Here is a 25,670-nt window from a genome sequence, read left to right on the forward strand (position 1 = left end):
ATGTAAATCTGATCATGACACTCCCCTGCTTGAAAGTCTGTTTCAAATTGTATTTAGCAGTAATCTAACATCTTTTTTTTTTTTTTTTTTTGCGGTACGCCGGCCTCTCACTGTTGTTGCCTCTCCCGTTGCGGAGCACAGGCTCCAGACGCGCAGGCTCGGCGGCCATGGCTCACAGGCCCAGCCGCTCCACGGCATGTGGGATCTTCCCGGACCGGGGCACGAACCCGTGTCCCCTGCATCGGCAGGCGGACTCTCAACCACTGCGCCACCAGGGAAGCCCAGTAATCTAACATCTTTAATGTGGCCTGAAGAGCCTTCTAAAGTGCAATCTGTGCTTACCCAACTTCACAGCAAGCCATTCTCCAGTCTCCCATAAGCCCTTCCACTCCACACTCATCTTACAGTTTCCTGAATAAGTAAACACTTTATATCAGTTAAGGTCCAGTCAGGGAGACAGAAGCCAACACTAAAATTTGAAAAGGGAAATTTTAATGTGAATAGTTGTTAAATAATAAAAAGTGGTTAACTACTAAAAGGGATCCAGAAATTGCAGGTGCAAAAAAAAGCAGCTACTATTTATGGACAGAGTGGACAATGCAGAAACTAAGGGTTTAGGAGAGCACTGAGTTTCTCACCTCTCCAAAGTGGGCTTGATTATCATAGGAACGTGCCACCTGGTGAACAGACATGCCAGAGGGCGTGGGCCAGAGCTGGTCCTTAGAAGCTGCCTGCCATTGGCCAGAGGTGGGTGGGCTGGAGATAATCTTTAGAAATGGTCCACCAGGTAGGGGAGCTATAGCGTTGCCAGAATTAGCAAGTGAAAGCACAATCGCAAATATTGCAAGAAACATACTAAAAGTTATTTGTTGTTTAACTGAAATCCAAGTTTAACTGGGTGTCCTGTATTTTATCTGTCAGTCCTCGAGAGTGGTGCAGCCAAAGCTGCCATGGAAGCAGCTGCAGGTAAGTAAAGTGTGGCCTGAGGGTGCAGCCGGGGCAGGTCCAGAGAACCACTGACGCGATCGCCACTGGGTCTTCTGTACACTGATCCATTGGCTTGCACACTGAATAAAAAGAGAGAACCAGAACCCATAAGGAATGTGCCTTCCTGTCATCATCACCTTGCCATGTTCCCCCAGTGCCCTCTATTGACAAAGCCTAACATTGAGCCAACTGACAAAGAAGAAATGTTTCACAAAGCAAGGCCAAGAAGAGTGGACTGGGGACCAAGACTCCCATTGCAGAGCCCTGCCATGTGAATGCCTTTTGTCTGCTCTTTGTCTTCAACTCTCCACTTAAATGTCCCTTCCTCTAAAATGCCTTCCCTTCTTTACCCACAATCTAAATCAGTAGCCTCTCAAGCCATCTTATGTTTACTTTTCCTTTATAGCATTTGTCATCATTTTAAATTATGTATTTGTGCGATTATATTGTTAAAACCTGTGTTGCCCACTAAAAGCTGGTGACTGTTTTCTTCAGTGCTGTATATACCCAGTAGGTAGTAAGTCAGTCAATTAATTAAATTATCTCAATCTTGTTTTAACCAAATGGATTTCTACCATGTGCTGATAGTACTACCAGCTAGAGTACTGGGTATGAGGTGATAAGAGCTAAAACTAAAGGACCAAACCAGGGCCAATTCTTTATGCCATGCCAAGTAATTTGAACTTTTTTTTAACCTTAAAGGCCCTAGGGAGCCATTGACCTAATTTGTTTTTAGTCAAGATGTCTTCCAGGTTCCTGGCATGAGCAATTAGATGGATGGTTGGGGCTAGTTACTGGGGTAGGAAAAGGAAGAAGAGCAGTCTGCGAGGGTGAGTGAGGATAGATGCTAGTTAGAGGGCAGAAGATGAAAGCTAATGAGGTCTGCCTTTCAAAATGTGGCGCTTGGACATGTGTGACATTCAGGTAGAAATAGCCAGTAGGTAATGATATGGAATTTGGAAGGGAGATCCAGGCTGAAATAGAGATGGGAGTCATCAGCATTTAGGTGGTAGTTCAACCCATGGAGTGGCAATCACCCAGAGAGACGCTAGAGTGAGAAGAGGACTGAGGACAGAACTCTTAGGTCTATCAGTATTGAAGGGGGGGCAGAGACAGAGAAGCTTGCAAAGGAGAATGAGGAAGGGCTGCCTGACAGGTGGGAGAAATACTAAGGGTCCATGATGTTGCAGAAATCAAGGAGGAAAACATTCAAGGAGTAGTCAAGAGTCAAATCTGGCAGAGGGGGAAAAAACAAGTGAAAAAAAGTCCACTGGATTTAGCAATGAGGAAGTAATTGGTGACTTTAAAAATGAGCATTTTGGGCTTCCCTGGTGGTGCAGTGGTTGAGAGTCCACCTGCTGATGCAGGGGACACGGGTTCGTGCCCCGGTCCGGGAAGATCCCACATGCCGCGGAGCGGCTGGGCCCGTGAGCCGTGGCCGCTGAGCCTGCGAGTCCGGAGCCTGTGCTCCGCAATGGGAGAGTCCACAACAGTGAGGGGCCCGCGTACCGCAAAAAAAAAAAAAAAAAAAATAGAGCATTTTCAGTGAAGTAGTAGGAGCAAAATGTGGACTGTATTGGGTTAAGGAGTGGGAGGTGGGGATAGTTAACTAGTGCAGCCTCTGCCTTCCCGATTCAGTAGGCTATAGACGGAAGGAGAGAGGAAAGAGGAGATGGGTTTAAGAAAGCAATAATTTTTAAAAATCTCAATACAATAAACTATGAATAAATCACAAAGATAAGTAAGTGACCACCAAAAAAACAACCCCACTCTTCACTCATTCGGAAATAGACAACAAAAAACATTCACCTCCGTTTTACATAGAAAATCGGAACAACAGTTAAAGAATGCGTTCGTGTGCAGGTGTGTACTGTTTCTCTAGGATACTCAGAATTGAATGATGGATTAAAGAATGTAAATTGTAAAAACTGTATGATATATATTGTCAAATTATATTGGTACTTTATAATGTACAGCTCTTTATAATGGTACAGCTCTTAAAAGCTGTACCATTTTACACTCCAACCAATAATGTCGAAAAGCACTCGTTTGCCCCTCCTACTTTTACCAGTGCTGATTTTTATTAAGCCTTTATTTTTGCCAATCTGATGCATGTAAAATGATCTCTTTTATTTCCCTGATTGTAAGTAAAGTTAGTGATTTGTTCCCATGATAGTTGGCTGTTTGTGTTTCTTTTCTGACCTGTCTGTATCCTTTGTCCATTTGAACTCCAAGGACTTTTAGACATTATAATAATTACATGTTGAATATGTAATAACTATATATCATACGTCTTTAGAAGTAAAAGGTGCAGTAAAAATATGAGCAAGGAAGAAGTGACTATTGAATGATTAGGCAGAATTTTTAAAGAAACTAATAGAACCTGTAGAAATTAAAAACAAAAGCTAAAATTAAAAATTCAGTGGACTGACAAAACCAAATTAGACACAGCTGAAGAAATCTGTGAATTGGAACAGTACAACAGTGCAGAGACAAAGAGGTAGAAAATATGAAGAGAGCATGGAGAATAGAATGGGAAATCTAAAATATATTTAAACTGGAGTTCCATAAAGAGAGAAAACAATTTGGGATGGGAAATATTCGAAGCGATAGGGCTGAGAATTTTCCCGAATTATTGAAGGGTAGGAATTCTCAGACAAGATCCACAATGAATCCCAAGAAGGATAAATAAAATGAAGTCCATGCTTACATATATAGTCAAATTGCAGATTATCAAAGACAGATTTTAAAAGCAGCAGAGAGTGGGAGAAAAAAGACTACTACAATGATATGACAATTAGATTGACATCAGATGTTTCAACAGCAAGACGATAGGCCAGAATTCAGAGGGATACCTTCAATGTGCTGAAAGAAACAAGCAACCTAAAGCAATCATACAAGAATGAGGATGAAATAGAAAAAGAAAAGCCAAGAGAATTTGCCAACAATAAATCCAATACTAAATGAACTTCTAAAGCATATATTTCAGGGAGAAAAAAATCCTGAAACAAATGTCTGAGCTGCAAAAAGAAATGGTAAGCAAAGAAATTTATACATATGTATTTTAATCTAAAGCAACAATAATAGTGCCTTCTTCTAAGGGAGAACTAAAATAAAATACTGGATAATAATAATATATATGACAGGAGGTGGTTAAAGTGTTCTAAGATCACTGTATTTTTTTCAGGAGAATAGCAGAAAAATGTATTAGCTTTGGCCTTGAGTTAAAATGTAAAGGATCGTCACTAAGATAATAAAAATAGAGCATATAACTTCCAAAAAGAGGAGGTAACAAAAGAAATCCAAAAGAAGGCAGAAAAAGAAAAGAAACCTAGAGAAAGCCAGACAAACCAATCTTAGATGGTAGATGGTAGAAATAATTCCAAATGGATTAACAAGCACAATAAATGTACTAAGCTGATAAAAGAGATTGTCTAATTGGATTTTTAAAATCTAGATGCACTGCTTAGAAGCAACATCTAAAACAAAAGTATGCAGAAAGATATATACCAGGAAACCCTAAATGAAGCTGATGTAGCCAAATTAATAGCAAAGAAAATATATACACATCTGTTCTCAAGCACACATGGAATACTTAAGAAAATGTTGGTTTTAAAAGGTCACAGGAGTTAGAAGGGTAAGGGAAGTTGAAGAATAATTATTGCCAATTGGCAAAAATCAAAGAATTGTGAATATTTGTTCTAATGTGCAAATACCACACAACTTCCTTTTTTTTTGGAAATGCCTTTAAATATCAGAAGCTATTATTCATCTATTAACAAATAAATAAATAAAGCAGAGTTTCTATGAGATCAAAAAAAGTAGCTTATCATGTTTTCTGACCATAAAAAAGTTAGTTTAGAAATCAATTACGAAAACGCATGTATAAATAACTTATGAGTCAAAGAAGATGCCATAGTGAAAATTTTAAATTATTTAAAATTCAAAGAAAATAAAAATACTGTGTATCAAAATTTGTGGAATGCAAGTAAAATGGCACTTTGAAAGTAATGTATACCCTTAAATGCTTATATTAGAAAAGAAAGGTTAGAAATTAATGGGCAGGACTTCCCTGGTGGTCCAGTGGTCAAGAATCCGCCTTCCAGTGCAGGGGATGTGGGCTTGATCCCTGGTTGGGGAACTAAGATCCCACATGCCACGGGGCAACTGAGCCCGCACGCCACAAACTACAGAGCCCGCACACTCTGGAGCCTGTGCGCCACTAGACAGCCTGCGTGCTGCAACTGAGACCTGATGCAGACAAAAATAAACTTTAAAAAAATAGTCTATATATATTAAAAAAATGAGAGAATTAAGTAAAGTGACTGGGTAAAAAATATTAACATACTGAAAATTAACATACCATAATGAACCATAACTTGAGAATATTGTGCAATTCTGAGAATCCTGTTTATTAGAAGAGGGCTCAGAAAGGACTTCGATGATGGCAATGTTTCTTCAAAGACCCTTCTTTGAAGAAGGAATGGAAGAACCCTAAGTGTCTGGCTTGGAAGAAAGAAACCTCTTTTAGAATGGGGTTGCTTGATAGCTTCCTTTCTGACTGGAACAGATAATGTGTCTCAGCAGAAAACCCACAGATCTCTTAGGACACATTTGGGCAATTCCATTGAAAAATATTTAAACACTCTCTCTTTACAACAGGGTCTCTCAATTGTGGCACTACTGACAATTTGGTCCAGATAATTCTTTGTTGTAAGGGCTGTCCTGTGCATTGCAGGATCTTCCATGGCATCTACTAGATGTGTAGCAGTGCTCCCAGTTGAGAACAACTGCTTTAGATAATCACTTGGTACTAATACAATCATAAACACAACCAGGCATTGAAACCCCACAGTATCATTAGGTGATCATCTAGATGATACAGGATATACTGATGATCACTTAAAACCTTATAATTGAAGTGGAAAGACAAAATTGGAAAACTTTCCTGGAAAAAAATGTGCCCTTCTCCCCCTACCTCCAGTTTAAGAAACAACATAGCAAACCTTAATCATGAAAGGGACCACTTCCCTTATTAACAGTTGAGAAGACTACGGTTCTACCAGCTAAAGAATGTCACTCACCTTCTGGTTCAACAAGGATTAAGCCATTAGCCACTGCAGTCACTGACCTTCAACACACCCTGAAAGGAGTTCAGGGTGGAGATCAGAAATGGGGCACTCCATGCTCTGGGAAAACTGGCAGAATAGGACTTCATATAGATATTTTCGGAAGATATTATGAACCCAGTTTCTTGCATCTTCCCATACTTAGAAAAACACTGAAATCATTATCTTTGCCTTGTGACCAGCAGCAATCTTCTACCAAGCTGTGTGCTTGATTGCACATACCCCTTCTCCAAAATCACAGATGTACCAACCTCTCCCCATACCTCTTCAGATCACTTCCTCAAAGCTATCTGAGAGGTTGTCTCTCTGACTATAGTCCTAAGTAACTCCCTGAATAATACTGAAACTCACAGCTCTCACATTTTTATTTTATTTTAAATATTTTTATTATTTCCATTGACAGTTCTCAGGCAACCAGCCCCCAGTGCCACCACTAATAAGTAGCAGGATGAAGGCTAAAGGTGCAGGAAATCTCATTCCAGAGTTTCCCAACACACAAACACAGGCCTCACCCTTAACACATTTGTACTCAGGAGCACAAATTTATTTATTTGATTAGACTTATTTATTAGATTTATTCTGTGCGATTCCAAGGACCAAAACTAGGTCATACCAGAACCCAATTCCAACGCCTTATACGGGAAAACGTTCAAGTAATATGTCGGAGTATAATTAAGGGAGAAAAAGATAACTTGATGCAAACACACAAGTGATAGAAACAGCGAATACTTTGGTGGACAAGACCCCCTTGACAAAACACTAAATCGCAGCCGGCACCTGCTAATAATGTAGAAAATCTAAGGCGATTTTTGCATCAATGACCAATGGAATTCTACTCAGAAATAGGACTCACTCAGGCCTGAAACAGTCATGACCAGCCCTAGAGTTGTCTGTGCTTTCCAGTGCCAGCAGGGTTGGCCAGAAGCACTCTTTCCACAGCAAAGAACCTAAGTAGTACAGCCGCCAGGTAGGCGCAGATTCCACCACCGGATTCCCCAATTGTCAGCCGCCTCCAGGAGGAGGAAACTACAACTCCCGTCAGACAACGCGAGCTGAGGTGGGCGGGCTCTCGCCGCGCGTGGGCGGCTCTGACCAATAACGACTGTCGTTACAGCGAACAGTTTGGCCGCGTTTGTAAAAGGCCGTGGCAGGCGAAGAGAGAGGAGGTGAGGGCGGTCATCAGCTGGGGTCCTGGGACGGCGGGGTGGGGGGTGCAGGGCAGGTAAGGGGGCTGTGTTGACAGAAGGCGGGGGCGACAATGGGACAAGGGCGTAGAGCTGGGAATCCCGGCGGATAGCGTTTCCCAAGAGCAGGGTGCCAGGCAGGTGATGCTTCTGCTTGGGCCTACTTAGGACCGGAAGTGAGCGGTCGCGCGGGGAGGATGCCGGGAAGCAGGTCCCCGGGTGGGTGAGTCCGGGGGCTGGCCGCATCCCGGAAGCCAGGTGGGAGGTGTGGGTCCCGCAGGCCGGATGACAGGGGTCTTGTCTGCATGGCCCCGGAGGTCTTTCTCCACTATTCCGAGGCAGTGCGGGGCCATGGAAGCACCCTGGACCTGGAGTTGAGAGTCCTGGCTTCTAGTCCTGCCACTTCCTCTCACTTGCGGTTTGACGGAATCCAACAGATTTCAAACTCACGTTAGATTAAGTAGAGGCTGGCTGAGGGACATTAATCAAATAACTACTTTCTCTGAGCCAGTTTCTTCATCTCTAAGATAAAATAATACCTACTTCACAGGATCGTGGTGAGCATACAAGAGTAAATGCATGGGAAAAGCTTACTTGTACTCAGTAAACGTTAGCAAGTTTGTTTTATTTATGGTGATCGTTCTCTTCACTTACTGTGCTTCACAAGCCTTAAACAGCATTCACCAAACTGTATATAGCTCTACAGCCGAATAGTACGGGGCTGAAAACCCAGCACTACAGGGAGTGTTTGTGGGGTAGCTCTTCCAGCACCAGTCCGTTTACACCATCTGAGGAGGCTGTTTAGTAAACTTGCCAGGGAGAGGAGACGCTTTTTTAGGCAGGATTCAAATACAGGTTCTTTATGAAACTGCACTCCTTCTTGGGTGGGACCCAACCAAAACTCAGACCGGGATTCCAACCCCCCTGCACCTCACATTGGGAATTGAACCCACAATCCCTGACTTAGGAAGGGACTCGAACCCACTGTCTTTTAGTTGAAACTGCTCACCTGGTGTCAGGACTTAGTGAAGCTCAGAGAATTCAGCGTGAGGCAAAGTGGCCGGTGAAGAGTGAGTTTATTAGCATAGGAGGCTTGTGAGAGATACGAGCTGGACAGCAGGGGAGCACAGCCCTGAGAACAAAGAGGGCTATATTTTTATAATCAAAGAAAAAATGGGGAGGGGAGAACACCGCCTTCTTCCTCAGTCTTGGGCAGACGTCAAGGCTTACATCATCAGTTCCTCCTTTGACCCTATCTGGTCTAACCCGGACTGCCTTGGCGCTATTTAAATCATATGTACATTAGCAAAAGGGTGGTAAATTATACTAAGATATGGTAATGCATCTCAAGTTTTTGTATAATGTCCCCTCTCACCTAGTTTCTTTCCCCTTTCATCTATATTCCTGTCTTGGCTACTTGCAGAAATGCTACTCTTCAAGGATCATTAACTCTCTGACTTCATGTAACAAGATTCAGACCCCATATCTATTGTCTTGTGTTGTAACTACCAGGATTTGTGGCTTGAGTGTGTCTGGTGCTTGGATGCACCTGGTCTTCCTTCAAGGTAGTGTAGATTGTTGCTAGGTTACTGGATTCTTTTCTTGAGGGGTCATTAGCTTACAACAGTCTCCCAGACTCCCTTAAAATTCCCTTTCTGTCTTTAATCCCGTAGTGGGATTTCTAAACTAACTAATCCTACTCTCTCCCTATCATTTACAAATTGTGTTACTTGTTTATATATGCTTTCAATATAGAATCTGTAATAAGTGATACTAGTACAAGTTTAAAATTCAAATCGTATGGAACGGTGAAATGTATATCTCCTTCCCACTTTCTATTTCTCAAGTCCCCAGTCACTTCTTCTGAGGCAACATATTCTGTATGTGTGTATCTCCCGTCTTTTTTCTTTTTTAAACCAAGAGTATCACATTATACACGAAGAATTATACCTTTTTTTTACTCCACAGTATATCTTGATATTTGTTCCTTATCAATACATATAAATCTGATTCGTTTTAGTGGCTCTATAGTAGCATATTGTATAGTTACACCATGATTTATTTCGTTAGCTCTTAGGCTGCTTCTGTTCTTGTGCAGTTATGGACAGCATTGCATGGAGTACCATTGTACATATTTTGTGTTCATGTGAGACTAGAACTCATGAAATCTTAAAAGTGGAATTGCTAAGTCAAAGTGTGTTTTAAGTTTATTTTATGTACATCTCTTTAAAGACGATATTGCAGTTTACACTCCCACAATAATGTACACTGCCTATTTCTCCACATCCTCATGTGATAACATTTATCTTTTATGTCACTTTGCTGAACTCTTGTTTTAATTTGCCTCTTGCTTATTGTAAGGTTGAATTTTGGACGTTTAAAATCATTTTTCGGGAATTTCCTGGGAGTCCAGTGGTTAGGACTCCGTTCTTCCACTGCTGGGAGCCTGGGTTCGATCCCTGGTTGGGGAAATAAGATCTCACAAGCCACACCGCCAAAAAAATCATTTTTTTTTCTTTTTCATAAGCTGTCTTTTTATGCCCTTTGCTCATTTTTTCTAGTGGATTTGCTTCTTTTTTCTTATTGATTTGTAGAAATTCTTATTTTAGGAAATTAACCCTTTGTTATTTGTGTTCCAAGTATTTTCCCTTTATTTTTAATGACAGATTTATTGAAACATAAATCACATAACATAAAATTCACCCTTTTAAAATGTTACAATTCAGCGATTTTTAGTGTATTCACAGAGTAGTGCAACCTTTCATTACCCCAGAAAGAAACATCACACTCAATGGCAGTCACTCCCAGTCCCCCCTTTCAACACTAGCAACAACTCCTCTTTCTGTCTCTGTGCATTTGCTTATCCTAGATGTTTCATTTAAGTGGAATATAAGGCTTTTTATGTCTGGCTTCTTTCACTTAGCCTCATTCATCCATGCTGTAGCATGTATCAGAACTTCATTCCCTTTTATGGCCAAATAATATTTCATTGTATGGATATATCATATTTTGTTTACCCATTCATCAGTTGTTGGACATTTGGATTGATTCTACTTTCTGGCTTTTATGAATACTACTACAGTGAACACCAGTACAAATTTTTGTATGTTTTCAATTCCATTGGGCATATATAGATATAAATATAGATATAGATAGATAGATATAGATATAGATTCTCTTGGGAGTCATAGGGTAACTCTGACATTTTGAAGAACGATCAATTTTCCAAAGTGGCTGCACCATTGTGTAATACCATCAACAATGTATGAAGGTTCCAGTTTTTCTATACCCTTGTTATTGTCTATCTTTTTTTAGTCATCTTAGTGGCTGTGAAGTGGCATCTCACTGACATTTTGATTTGCATTTCCTTAATGACGTGATATTGAACATCTTTTCATGTGTTTATTGGCTATCTGTATATCTTCTTTGGAGACGTATCCATTCAGATCATTGGCCCATTTTAATTTTTTTGAATTTTCTTTAATTTATTTTTTTATACAGCAGGTTCTTGTTAGTTATCCATTTTATACATATTAGTATATACATGTAAATCCCAGTCGCCCAATTCATCACACCACCACCACCACCCCCGCCGCTTTCCCCACTTGGTGTCCATACGTTTGTTCTCTTCATCTGTGTCTCTATTTCTGTCCTGCAAACAGGTTCATCTGTACCATTTTTCTAGGTTCCACATATATGCGTTAATATATGATATTTGCTTTTCTCTTTCTGACTTACTTCACTCTGTATGACAGTCTCTAGATCCATCCACGTCTCTACAAATGACCCAATTTCATTCCTTTTTATGGGTGAGTAATATTCCATTGTATATATGTACCACATCTTCTTTATCCATTCATCTGTCGTTGGGCATTTAGGTTGCTTCCATGACCTGGCTATTGTAAATAGTGCTGCAGTGAACACTGGGGTGCATGTGTCTTTTTGAATTATGGTTTTCTCTGGGTATATGCCCAGTAGTGGGACTGCTGGGTCATATGGTAATTCTATTTTTAGTCTTTTAAGGAACCTTCATACTGTTCTCCATAGTGGCTGTATCAATTTACATTCCCACCAACAGTGGGAACCCTCTCCAACATTTGTTGTTTGTAGATTTTCTGATGATGCCCATTCTAACTGGTGTGAGGTAATACCTCATTGCAGTTTTGATTTGCATTTCTCTAATAATTAGTGATGTTGAGCAGCTTTTCATGTGCTTCCTGGCCATCTGTATGTCTTCTTTGGAGAAATATCTATTTAGGTCTTCTGCCCATTTTTTGATTGGGTTGTTTGTTTTTTTAATATTGAGCTGCATGAGCTGTTTATATATTTTGGAGATTAATCCTTTGTTGATTCACTTGCAAATATTTTCTCCCATTCTGAGGGCTGTCTCTTCATCTTGTTTGTAGTTTCCTTTGCTTTGCAAAAGCTTTTAAGTTTCATTAGGCCCCATTTGTTTATTTTTGTTTTTATTTCCATTACTCTGGAAAGTGGATGAAAAAAGATCTTGCTGTAACTTATGTCAAAGAGTGTTCTTCCTATGTTTTCCTCTAAGAGTTTTATAGTGTCCAGTTTTACATTTAGGTCTCTAATCCATTTTGAGTTTACTTTTGTGTATGGTGTTAGGGAGTGTTCTAATTTCATTCTTTAACATGTAGCTGTCCAGTTTTCCCAGCACCACTTACTGAAGAGGCTGTCTTTTCTCCATTGTATATCCTTGCCTCCTTTGTCATAGATTAGTTGACCATAGGTGCGTGGGTTTATCTCTGGGCTTTCTATCCTGTTCCATTGACCTATATTTCTTTTTTTTATGCCAGTACCATATTGTCTTTTTTAACAATTTTATTCATTTGTTTATTTATTTTTGACTGTGCTGGATCTTCATTGCTGCGCACAGGCTTTCTCAAGTTGTGGCGAATGGGACTACTTTTTCTCATTGTGGTGGCTTCTCTTGTTGCGGAGCACGGGCTCTAGAGCACAGGCTCAGTAGTTGTGGCGCACGGGCTTAGTTGCTCTGAGGCATCTGGGATCTCCCCGGACCAGGGCTCAAACCCATGTCCCCTGCATTGGCAGGGGGATTCTTTACCACTGTGCCACCAGGGAAGTCCATATTGTCTTGATTACTGTAGCTTTGTAGTATAGTCTAAAGTCAGGGAGTCTGCTTCCTCCAGCTCCATTTTTTTCCCTCAAGACTGCTTTGGCTATTCGGGGTCTTTTGTGTCTCCATACAAATTTTAAGATTTTTTTAAGACACAGACCTACTAGAGAATGGACTTGAGGATACGGGGAGGGGGAAGGGTAAGCTGGGACAAAGTGAGAGAGTGGCATGGACATATATATTTTACCAAATGTAAAATAAATAGCTAGTGGGAAGCAGCCACATAGCACAGGCAGATCAGCTCGGTGCTTTGTGACGACCTAGAGGGGTGGGATAGGGAGGGTGGAAGGGAGGGAGATGCAAGAGGGAAGAGACATGGGGACATATGTATATGTATAACTGATTCACTTTGTTATAAAGCAGAAACTAACACACCATTGTAAAGCAGTTATACTCCAATAAAGATGTTAAAATAAAAGATATTTTGTTCTAGTTCTGTAAAAAAACGCCATTGGTAATTTGATAGGGATTGCATTGAATCTGTAGATTGCTTTGGGTAGTATAGTCATTTTCACAATATTGATTCTTCCAATCCAAGAACATGGTATATCTCTCCACCTGTTTGTATCATCTTTATTTTCTTTCATCAGTGTCTTATAGTTTTCTGCATACAGGTCTTTTGTCTCCTTAGGTAGGTTTATTCCTAGGTATTTTATTCCTTTTGTTGCAATGGTAAATGGGAGGTTTCCTTCATTTCTCTCTCAGATTTTTCATCATTAGTGTATAGGAATGGAAGAGATTTCTGTGCATTAATTTTGTATCCTGCAACTTTACCAAATTCATTGATTAGCTCTAGTAGTTTTCTGGTGGCATCTTTAGGATTCTCTATGTATAGTATCATGTCATCTGTAAACAGTGACCGTTTTACTTCTTCTTTTCCAATTTGTATTCCTTTTATTTCTTTTTCTTCTCTGATTGCTGTGGCTAGGACTTCCAAAACTATGTTGAATAACAGTGGTGAGAATGGACATCCTTGTCTTGTTCCTCATCTTAGAGGAAATGCTTTCAGTTTTTCACCATTGAGAATGATGTTTGCTGTGGGTTTGTCATATATGGCCTTTATTATGTTGAGGTAGGTTCCCTCTGTGCCCAGTTTCTGGAGAGCTTTTATCATAAATGGGTGTTGAATTTTGTCAGAAGCTTTTTCTGCATCTATTGAGATGATCATATGGTTTTTATTCTTCAATTTGTTAATATAGTGTATCACATTGATTGTTTTGTGTATATTAAAGAATCCTTGAATCCCTGGCATAAATCCCACTTGATCATGGTGTATGATCTTTCTAATGTGTTGTTGGATTCTGTTTGCTAGTATTTTGTTGAGGATTTTTGCATCTATATTCATCAGTGATATTGGTCTGTAATTTTCTTTTCTTGTAGTATCTTTGTCTGGTTTTGGTATCAGGGTGATGGTGGCCTCATAGAATGAGTCTGGGAGTGTTCCTTCCTCTGCAATTTTTTGGAAGAGTTTGAGAAGGATGGGTGTTAGCTCTTCTCTAAATGTTTGATAAAATTCACCTGTGAAGGCATCTTGTCCTGGACTTTTGTTTGTTTGAAGATTTTTAATCACAATTTCAATTTCAGTACTTGTGATTTGTCTGTTCATATTTTCTATTTCTTCCTGGTTCAGTCTTGGAAGATTTTACCTTTCTAAGAATTTGTCCATTTCTTCCAGGTTGTCCATTTTATTGGCATAGAGTTGCTTGTAGTAGTCTCTTAGGATGCTTTGTATTTCTGCGGTGTCTGTTGTAACTTCCGTTTTTTCATTTCTAATTTTATTGATTTGAGTCCTCTCCCTCTCCCTCTTTTTTTTTTTTTTTTTTTTTTTGTGGTACGCAGGCCTCTCACTGTTGTGGCCTCTCCCATTGCGGAGCACAGGCTCCAGATGTGCAGGCTCAGCGGCCATGGCTCACGGGCCCAGCCGCTCCACGGCATGTGGGATCTTCCTGGACCAGGGCAGGAACCCGTGTCCCCTGCATCAGCAGGCGGACTCTCAACCACTGCGCCACCAGGGAAGCCCTCCCTCTTTTTCTTGATGAGTCTGCCTAATGGTTTATCAATTTTGTTTATCTTCTCAAAAAAACAACTTTTAGTTTTATTGATCTTTGCTATTGTTTTCTTTGTTTCTGTTTCATTTATTTCTGCTCTGATCTTTATAATTTCTTTCCTTCCACTAACTTTGGGTTTCATTTGTCTTCTTTCTCTAGTTCCTTTAGGTGTAAGTTTAGATTGTTTATTTGAGATTTTTCTTGTTTCTTGAGGTAGGCTTGTATTGCTATAAACTTCACTCTTAGAACTGCTTTTGCTGCATCCCATAGGTTTTGGATCTTTGTGTTTTCATTGTAAGTTGTCTCTAGGTATTTTTTTATTTCCCTTTGATTTCTTCAGTGATCTCTTTGTTATTTAGAATGTACTGTTTAGCCTCCATGTATTTATGTTTTTTATGTTTTTCTCCCTGTAATTGATTTCTAATTTCATAGCGTTGTGGTGAGAAAAGATGCTTGATATGATTTCAATTTTCTTAAATTTACTGATGCTTGATTTGTGGCCCAAGATGTGATCTGTCCTGGAGAATGTTCCGTGCGCGCTTGAGAAGAAAGTGTAATCTGCTGTTTTTGGATGGAATGTCCTATAGATACCAATTAAATCTATCTGGTCTGTTGTGTCATTTAAAGCTTCTGTTTCTTTATTAATTTTCTCTTTGGATGATCTGTCCGTTGGTGTAAGTGAGGTGTTAAAGTCCCCCACTATTATTATGTTACTGTCAATTTCCTCTTTTATAGCTGTTAGCTGTTGCCTTATGTATTGAGGTGCTCCTACGTTGGGTGCATATATAGTTATAATTGTTATATCTTCTTCTTGGATTGATCCCTTGATCATTATGTAGTGTCCTTCCTTGTCTCTTGTAACATTATTATTATTTTTTTTAAAGAAGATGTTAGGGGTAGGAGTTTATTAATTAATTTATTTATTTTTGCTGTGTTGGGTCTTCGTTTCTGTGCGAGGCCTTTCTCTAGTTGTGGCAAGTGGGGGCCACTCTTCATCATGGTGCACGGGCCTCTCACTATCGCGGCCTCTCTTGTTGTGGAGCACAGGCTCCAGACGTGCAGGCTCAGTAGTTGTGGTTCACGGGCCTAGTTGCGCCACCGCATGTGGGATCCTCCCAGACCAGGGCTCGAACCCGTGTCCCCTGCATTAGCAGGCAGACTGTCAACCACTGTGCCACCAGGGAAGCCCATCTTGTAACATTCTTTATTTTAAAGTCTATTTTATTTGATATGAGTATTGCTACTCCAGCTTTTTTTTGATTTCCATTTGCATGGAATATCTTTTTGCATCCCCTCACTTTCAGTCTATATGTGTCTCTAGGTCTGAAGTGGGTCTCTTGTAGACAGCATATATATGGGTCTTGATTCTGTATCCATTCAGCAAGCCTGTGTCTTTTGGTTGGAGCATTTAATCCATTCACATTTAAGGTAATGTTATGTATGATATGTATGTTCCTATTACCATTTTCTTAATTGTTATGGGTTTGTTTTTGTAGGTCATTTTCTTCTCTTGTGTTTCCCACTTAGAGAAGTTCCTTTAGCATTTGTTGTAGAGCTAGTTTGGTGGTGCTGAATTCTCTTAGCTTCTCCGTCGAATCTGAATGAGATCTTTGCCAGGTAGAGTAATCTTGGTTGTAGGTTCTTCCCTTTCATCACTTTAAATGTATCATGCCACTCCCTTCTGCCTTGTAGAGTTTCTGCTGAGAAATAAGCTGTTAACCATATGGGAGTTCCCTTGTATGTTATTTGTTGTTTTTCCCTTGCTGCTTTCAATAATTTTCTTTGTCTTTAATTATTGTCAATTTGATTACTATGTGTCTCGGCGTGTTTCTCCTTGGATTTATCCTGCCTGGTACTCTCTGCACCTCCTGGACTTGGATGGCTATTTCCTTTCCCATGTTAGGGAAGTTTTTGACTATAATCTCTTCAAATATTTTCTCGGGTCCTTTCTCACTCTCTTCTCCTTCTGGGACCCCTATAATGCAAATGTTGTTGCATTTAATGTTGTCCCAGAGATCTCTTAGGCTGTCTTCATTTCTTTTCATTCTTTTTTCTTTATTCTGTTCCTTGGCAGTGAATTCCACCATTCTGTCTTCCAGGTCACTTATCCGTTCTTCTGCCTCAGTTATTCTGCTATTGATTCCTTCTAGTGTATTTTTCATTTCAGTTATTGTATTGTTCACCTCTGTTTGTTCTTTAATTCTTCTGGTGTTTGTTCTTTAATTCTTCTAGGTCTTTGTAAAACATTTCTTGCATCTTCTCGATCTTTGCGTCCATTGTTTTTCTGAGGTCCTGGATCATCTTCACTATCATTATTCTGAATTCTTTTTCTGGAAGGTTGCCTATCTCCACTTCAATTAGTTGTTTGGGGTTTTATCTTGTTCCTTCATCTGGTACATAGCCCTCTGCCTTTTCATCTTGTCTGTCTTTCTGTGAATGTGGGTTTTGTTCCACAGGCTGCAGGATTGTAGTTCTTCTTGCTTCTACTGTCTGCCCTCTGTTGGATGAAGCTATCTAAGAGGCTTATGCAAGTTTCCTGATGGGAGGGACTGGTGGTGGGTAGAGCTGGCTGTTACTCTGGTGGACAGAGCTCAGTAAAACTTTAATCCGCTTGTCTGCTAATAGGTGGGGCTGGATTCCCTCCCTGTTGGTTGTTTGGCCTGAGGCGACCCAACACTGGAGCCTACCCGGGCTCTTTGGTGGGGCTAATGGCGGACCCTGGGAGGGCTCACGCCAAGGAGTACTTCCCAGAACTTCTGCTGCCAGTGTCCTTGTCCTCACGGTGAGCCACAGCCACCTCCCGCCTCAGCAGGAGACCCTCCAACACTAGCAGGTAGGTCTGGTTCAGTCTCCTATGGGGCCACTGTTCCTTCCCCTGGGTCCTGACGCTCACACTACTTTGTGTGTGCCCTCCAAGAGTGGAGTCTCTGTTTCCCTGCAGTCCTGTCAAAGTCCTGGAATCAAATCTTCAAAGTCTGATCCTCTAGGAATTCCTCCTCCTGCTGCCAGACCCCCTGGGTGGGAACCCTGACATGGGGCTGAGAACCTTCACTCCAGTTGGTGGACTTCTGTGGTTTAAGTGTTCTCTAGTTTGTGATTCACCCACCCAGCAGTTACGGGATTTGATTTTATTGTGATTGTGCCCCTCCTACCATCTCATTGTGGCTTCTCCTTTGTATTTGGATGTGGGGTATCTTTTTTGGTTAGTTCCAGTGTCTTCCTTTCGATGATTGTTCAGCAGTTAGTTGTGAATCTGGTGCTCTCACAAGGGAGAGTCTCATTGGCCCATTTTTAAATTGGGTTATTTGTCTTTTTATTGTTAACTTATAAGTCACTTATCATATATATGACTTGAAAATATTTTCTCCCATTCTGTAGGTTATCTTTTCAGTTTCTTTTTTTTTAGTTTTATTTATTTTTTGGTTGCATTGGGTCTTCATTACTGCGTGTGGGCTTTCTCTAGTTGTGACGAGCGGGGGCTACTCTTTGTTGCAATGCACAGGCTTCTCATTGCGGAGGCTTCTCTTGTTTCGGAGCATAGGCTCTAGGCACGCAGGCTCCAGTAGTTGCAGCACGTGGGCTCGGTAGTTGCGGCATGTGGGCCCTAGAGTGTGCGGGCTTCAGTAGTTGTGGCTTTTGTGCTCAGTAGTTGCAGCTTATGGGATTAGTTGCTCCACGGCATGTGGGATCTTCCCAGACCAGGGATCAAACCCATGTCCCCTGCATTGGCAGGCAGATTCTTAACCACGGTGCCACCAGGGAAGTCCCTATCTTTTCACTTTCTTGATGTGTCCTTTGAAGCACAAATGTTTTTAATTTTGATGAAGACCAATGTTTCTATTTTTTTTCTTTTGTCACTTATGCTTTTGGTGTTATATCTAAGAAAGCATTGCCTAATCCAAGGTCTCGAGGTTTATTTGTTTATATTTTAAAAATATTTATTTGTTTGTTTATTTATTTTGGCTGCGCTGGGTGTCAGGTGCAGCATGCGGGGTCTTCATTGTGGCATGCAGGATCCTTTAGTTGCGGCACTGTTTTTAGTTGTGGCATGCGAACTCCCAGTGTGGCATGCATGCGGGATCTAGTTCCCCAACCAGGGATTGAACCCGGGCCCCCCACATTGGGAGCGTGGGGTCCTCCCCGCTGGATCACCAAGGAAGTCCCAGTCATGAAGATTTATGCCTGTGTTTCTTCCTAAGAGTTTTAGCTCTTACATTGATGTCTATGATCCACTTTGTTAATTTTTATATACAGTGTGAGGCAGGGGTCCAACTTCATTTTTTTTGCAGGTGGCTATTCAGTTGTTCCAGCACCACTTGTCGATAGGACTGTTATTTTCCCATTAAATGATCTTGGCGTCCTTGTTGAACATCAATTGACCGTAAATGTGAGGGTTCACTTTTTTTTTCTTTTTTGAGGGTTCACTTTTGAATTCTCAGTTCTCTTTCACTGATTTGTATATCTGTATGTCTAAGTCACATTGTCCTTTTTTCCTCCAGGTTTTTTGAGATGTAATTGACATATAACATTGTGTAAGTTTAAAGTGTGATACACTTATATTGCAAAATGATTACCACCATAGCATTAGCTAACGCTTCCATCACATCACGTAATTACCATTTCTTGTTTGTGGTAAGAACATTTAAGATCTACTCTTAGCAACTTTTAAGTATATAATGCAGTATTGCTAACTATAATTACTACGCTGTGTATTAGATCCCCAGAACTTATTCATCTTATAACTGGAAGAGTCTGTACCCTTTCACTAACATCTCCCCATTTCTCCAATCCCCTAGTCCCCTGGCAGCTACCATTCTATTCTGCTTCTATGAGTTTGGCTTTTTTAGGTTCTACATATAAGTGATGTAATACAGTATTTGTCCTTCTCTGTCCACATTGTCTTAATTTGCCCTGTAGTAAATTTTGAAATCAGGAAGTGTAAGTCCTTCTACTTTGTTCTTTCTCAAGATCGTTCTGGCTCTTCCAGGTCCCTTGCATTTCCCTATGAATTTTAGAATCATCTTGTCAATTTCTGCAAAAAAAGGTATCTGGGATTTTGATAGGGATACATTACATTGTATCTGTAGATCAATTTGAGGAATAGTGCCTCTTAACGATATCAAGTGTTCTGGTTCATGAACATGAAAAGATGTCTTTCCATTTTTTAGGTCTTTAATTTCTTTCAATTATGGTTTGTAGTTTTCATCATACAAGTCTTGCACTGCTTTTGTTACTTAGTTTGTTTTCATCTTCAGACTTAGTTTAAGGTACTTTTTTCCATGCAGAAAAATTTCATTTTTATGTAATCAAATATCATGAGTCATAATTTTTAAATGGGCCAAATATTTGAATAGTTATTTCCCCAAAAAGATAGACATATGGCTAAGTAAGCACGTGAAATTTCGCCAACATCATTATTCATTAGGGAAATGCAATAAAAACCAAGTGAGATACCACTTCACACCCACTATAGTCAAATGGCTATAACCAAGGAGACAGTAACACATGTTGGCCAGGAAATGGAGAAAGGAACCCTCATATGTTGCTGATGTAAATGTATAATGGCACAGTCACTTTGGAAAACAGTTTGGCGGTTTCTTAAAAACTTGTACGTAAACTTACCCTACCACCCAGTAATTCTAATTCTAGGTATCTACCCAAGAGAAATGAAGACATTTGTCTACACAAAGACTTGCATGTTAATGTTCTCAACAGTGTTCGTGATAGCCCTGAAGTGGAAGCAATCCAAGTATCTATAAGGTGGTAAATGGATAAACAAAATGATATAACCATACAATGGAATACTGTTCAGCAATATAAAGGAATGCAGTACTGATATATGCTACAATGGGGTCGCACCTTGAAAACACCATGTTGAATGAAAGAAGGCAGACATAAAAGGCCACATATCGTATGCTTCCATCCATATGAAGTGTCCAGAAAAGGTAAATCTATAGCGACAGAAAGTAGATTAGTGGTTGCCTAAGGGTGGGCATGGTGATTGACTCCAGAAGGCAAGAGGGATCTTTCTGGGGTGATGGAAGTGTTCTAAAACTTAATTGTAGTGATGGATACCTAACTCTATACATTTTATAAATATTATTGAATTGTACATTTAAAATGGGTGAATCTTACTGTATGTAAAATATACCTCAATAAATAAGTTTAAAATAAAACCACTGAAATAAATAGGAAAAAATTAATCATTTCTGGATTTAATATTTAATATTTTCTGGATTCTGGGTTTTGTGTCATTTAGGCCATCCTCAATCTGATATCCTTAAAAAATATTTTAAGAAAAAAATTCTCTCCTTTTGTTCTACTGCGTTAGCAGTTCCATCTTTTGTATTTGAATGTTTTATCTGCCTGGAATGTATTTGAGTATAGAAAGTGAGATAGAATGAATAAGATATATTTAATGATGATAATATTTTTAGAAGTAGAACTTTTTTCTCCCAATAAAATCTTATTCTGTACCCAATAAATTAAGAAAACTAAAAACAATGTTCAGAATCTTTTCTACTGAAATATTTGCATCTATGTACTGAGGTCAATGTTTAGGATGTTCATTGCAGCATTGTCTAGAACTAAAAACCCACTGGTAGAGCTGGTTCAACTATGGTCTAGTCACACTACAGATTACTATTCAGCAGCTAAAGATGGTGTTAAAGCCATTTGTGCTGACATGGGAAGAAATCTATGGAAAAATGTTAAGAAGGCAAACTTCAGAACAATGAGTATAATATAATTCAATTTTTCTAAAAACAAAAACCCACATCCGTACATATATGTATTTGTTTATTTATAAAGAAAATAATCTGATGGATATGTGGCAGCCTGTTAACTGCATTTACTCTTGAACAGTGAGGATTTGGGGGGGCATGTAGGGATAGTGGTAGTGATAATAGTGGAGCATAAAAGGGTCTTTAGCTTTTTAGTTTGCTTTTGCACTGTTATTCTGTAAGATGACTCTCGTCTTTTAACATTTTTTTCAATTTGCATTTTTGAAAAGATCATAGATTTACATGATTTTTTTGTTTTTTTTAATAAATATTTTGTTTATTTTAATGAAGCTGGTACAGACAATGTCCATTTAAAACCCATATCCCAGGCCAAAAAGTACAAATAAAGTCAAAAAGAGCAGCGTTCTGCTGTATACACTTCTGCATGAATAACTTTAACTGCTAATGAAAATTAGAACTTTTCTGGGATCTTCTGACAAGATTTTTCTTTCATCTTAAAATGCTTTCTCTTCAGTGAAGCCATCTTTGGAGTTAGTCATTATTTTCACCACCTCTGTCACCTTGACTCCAACCTGCTATTCCTCTTCTTTTGGTCCAGACCCTCAGACTTTAAAAGTAGCTTCAAGTTAAGGAAAGGTCATTTTTCCACAGTTCAGTTCTCTGAAAAACTTCCATCTCCCACTGAAAGTCACAGTCCAGGAGTGAAGCGATCACATGCTAGAACTTCAGGGCCAATTGGAAAGTAATTATGAACACTCGCATTAGTCAATCTTATTTATCACAAGCCTGTAAATGCACAGTCCTGGAAAAGGCAGCCTCTCTGTGCACACATGTAATTTTTAAAAAGGAGAGGGCAATATGAACAGGGCTGAGGTTTGATCACCAAAAATCAGCACAATGAAAACAAACAATAATGAATAATGGGCACTAGAATTCAAATTACCAGATGTTCTAAAGAGATGGGGTGCCAGTTTTCAATTCTGTTTTGAACACCACATTACAAAAGAACTACTTTTAAAAATAAAGGATTAAGAGAAAAGAAAAAAAATAAAAATATCTAAATCATTAAATGACCCCCTGTTTGTTCCTGATAAACTTCAATCACATCTTCTTCCTCCATTCCCAGTTCTTTTGGAGTGTGATTATCAGCAATTCAAAGAGAAACCTGAGTGAATTCATGGGAACTCCGTGTCTTTGACAGTATGATTCTTTGAGTTTCTTGAGATGTGTTGTCATTTTCACTTTGAAGTGAATCTCACTGCTATCCTGTCCGATGACTTTGAGTTTAATATATTCTCCTTCCTTCTTATCCCCCAAGTCCTCAGTTGAAGGTTTTGCCTTCTGGTCAGACATGGTGACGGTGGTTTCCCCTGGGGTCTCTGCACAGCAGCGGCCTCGGGTAGGCAGAACCTCGCTCTGGGGTTTACAAATACCTCTCCCTTCCCCACAGCACAACACCGCGGCTCTACATGATTTATTTACAAAATAAACTATAACTGGCAAATAATTCCTCCCTTAATGAGCAAAGTTGTTCTGTTTTTACACTTTAATGATAATATGACATCATCATCATCAGTGTAATTTTGAAATTGAATTATATGGGACTTCCTTCGTGGTCCAGTGGTAAAGAATCTGCCTTACAATGCAGGGAACGTGGCTTCAATCCCTGGTCAGTGAACTAAGATCCCACATGCCACAGGGCAACTAAGCCCACGCGCCACAACTACTGAGCTCGCGTGCCTCAACTAGAGAGCCTGCTGTGCTGCAAACTACAGAGCCCGTCCACTCTGGAGCCCGCGCCACAACTTGAAAAGAGAAAACACCGTAACGAGAGAGAAGCCCGTGCGCCGCAACGAAAAGATCCCACATGCCACAACGAAGATTCCATGTGCCACAACAAAGACCCGACTCGGCCAAAATAAAATAAATAAATATTAAAAATAAAAAAGTTTTTTAAAAATTGATTTATATATAAAACAATCTGAAGCTCAGAAGTTAAAAGACTTGGTCACAGAGATAATTGACTTTGGAACAACATTTTCTCCTCAGAACCCATGTTTGGCTGAATGACAGTACCTATCAAAGAAGTTTATTGACCTAAGAAGGAAATGCTGTGTAAACAGGCTAATGTCTCTAGGTCAGTGGTTTTTAACAGGTGTTTTGCCCCCAGGAGCACATTTAGCAATATCTGGAGACGTTTTTGTTTTTTTACAACTTGGGGAAAGTGTGTTGACTGCTACTGGCATCTGGTGGTGGAGACCCGCGATGCTACTAAACATCCTGTGATGCATAGGATAGCCCCCTGCAACAAAGAGTTACCCAGCCCTACACGTCTGTAGTGCCAAGGTGGAGGCCCCTGCTGTAAATCATATTTCACAAAGCTTTATTCACTCAGCAGATATTACAGTTGGGGATTAGTTCATAGCCAATGAGAAGGTGGGCATTCTTAGGCCTTTTTTTTTTTTTTGCGGCATGTGGAATCCTCGCGGACCGGGCACAAACCCGTGTCCCCCGCATCGGCAGGCGGACTCTCAACCACTGGGCCACCAGGGAAGCCCTTAGGCTTTTTTTATTTGTACTTTCCAGTTTGTTAATCAGTGGACTATAGAAGATGTGAAGGGAGAGTCTTTTATCAAGACCATTCTTGGGACTCCCCTGGTGGCGCAGTGGTTAAGAATCTGCCTGCCAATGCAGGGGACAAGGGTTTGTGCTTTTTTGTTTGTTTTTTTTTGGGGTACGCAGGCCTCTCACTGTTGTGGCCTCCCCCATTGCGGAGCACAGGCTCCGGACGCGCAGGCTCAGCGGCCATGGCTTATGGGCCCAGCCGCTCCGCAGCACGTGGGATCTTCCCGGACCAGGGCACGAACCTGTGTCCCCTGCATCGGCAGATGGACTCTCAACCACTGCGCCACCAGGGAAGCCTGAGACAAGGGTTTGATCCCTGGTCCGGAAAGATCCACATGCTGGGGAGCAACTAAGACCATGTGCCAAAACTACTGAGCCTGCACTCTGGAGCCCGCGAGCCACGAGCCCACGTGGCACAACTACTGAAGCCCACGTGCCTAGAGCCCGTGCTCCCCAACAAGAGAAGCCACCACAATAAGAAACCCGCACACCGCAACTAGAGAAAGCCCATGCGCAGCAACGAAGACCCAATGCAGCCATAAATAAATAAATAAACAAATAAATAAACAAATATATATATATATATATAAAGAATCTGCCTGCCAATGCAAGTTTGAGCCCTGGTCTGGGAAGATCCCAAATGCCGCGGAGCAACTAAGCCCATGCACCACCGCTGCTGAGCCCGGGTGCTGCAAATACTGAAGCCCACACGCCTGGAGCCTGTGCTCCGCAACGAGAGAAGCCACCGCAATGCGAAGCCCGCGCACCACAACGATGAGTAGCCCCCACTCTCCGCAACAAGAGAAAGCTCGCATGCAGCAACGAAGACCCAACGCAGCAGGGAAAAAAAAAAAAAGACCATTCTTTGGGGTCAGGGAGGAAAAGCAAAGCTAACACCCTACTTCAAAATCACAAGCAAATTTACCTTTCTAAAAAGCATTAAAAATATTAAACTTTAGTTAATAATATGCATGCCGATCTGATGCCTGTAACTTACTTTGAAAGGCATTAAAATATGAAAGGGATTGATAGATGGAGAAAGGGATGGATAGGTATGTAATAAAGCAAATATAGTAAAATGTTAATTGTAGAATCTAGTGGGTGGGTATATGAAGGTTGACTGTATAATTCAATATTTTTGTATGTCTGAAAATTTTCGTAATATTGGGGGAAGTCAGAAACAGATTCTCACTGTTTTTAGCAGACACTGGGTTAGTAGAAACCACATTGCTGATTTTGCTGGGTGGCCTCAGGCAAGTTACTTAACTTTTTGATTTTCATCTGAAGAGCAATTGTTGTTTGGCTCAAATAAGATACTAATATGGTGAGGTTCAAATGAAATAATGAATGTGAAATCACTTTGAAAAGCATAAAGTACTCTAAAAATGCAGTGCATTACTATTAGGAAGGATGAGTGTTCAACCAGTTACATACCATGGCTCTAGGTGTTCTTGGCAACTCCCTGTGTAATGACATTAACACCGTTTTACCTTCTTGCTATTCAAAGTATAAAGCAACTATAACATTTTCTATCAAATATGTCTCAAGTATTTGTGAAAGACTTAGATTCCTTTTCTAGGAGGAAAGAATCATTCTGTCTTTGTATAACTTTAATATTTTTTTCCTGTTTTACTTATAGACTGCCAAGGTCTCCACTTAGGGCAGTGGGAATCTTTGACTGTGGAACATTGGACATGAGCTTTGCCATTGGCTGGTTGAGAAGGAGAAGGCAGAATGTCTGCATTGTTACACCACAGAGCTCAAACTTCAGAAGACTTTGAGTTAAGCAGTGTCATTTA

General features: G+C 40.3%; 1 protein-coding gene and 1 pseudogene across 2 annotated transcripts in view; one reads left to right on the forward strand and one right to left on the reverse strand.

Moving 5' to 3' along the window:
* Positions 1–25,652, forward strand: part of TIA1 (TIA1 cytotoxic granule associated RNA binding protein) — a gene marked incomplete at its 3' end in the record, with an annotated part of 58,398 nt that extends 32,746 nt beyond the window's left edge. Inside the window, exon 13 of the mRNA XM_081254502.1 lies at positions 25,511–25,652. Coding sequence (XP_081110628.1) covers positions 25,511–25,652 — 142 coding nt within the window. The remainder of the gene's footprint in view (positions 1–25,510) is intronic.
* Positions 21,385–22,843, reverse strand: LOC308628058 (small ubiquitin-related modifier 1-like; annotated as a pseudogene). The gene has a single exon. The product of its transcript is annotated as a small ubiquitin-related modifier 1-like (transcript).
* Positions 25,653–25,670: the final 18 nt, after the last annotated feature.

This window comes from Mesoplodon bidens (genome assembly GCF_964165515.1).
Source record: "Mesoplodon bidens genome assembly, chromosome: 14".
Lineage (NCBI taxonomy): Eukaryota > Metazoa > Chordata > Mammalia > Artiodactyla > Ziphiidae > Mesoplodon > Mesoplodon bidens.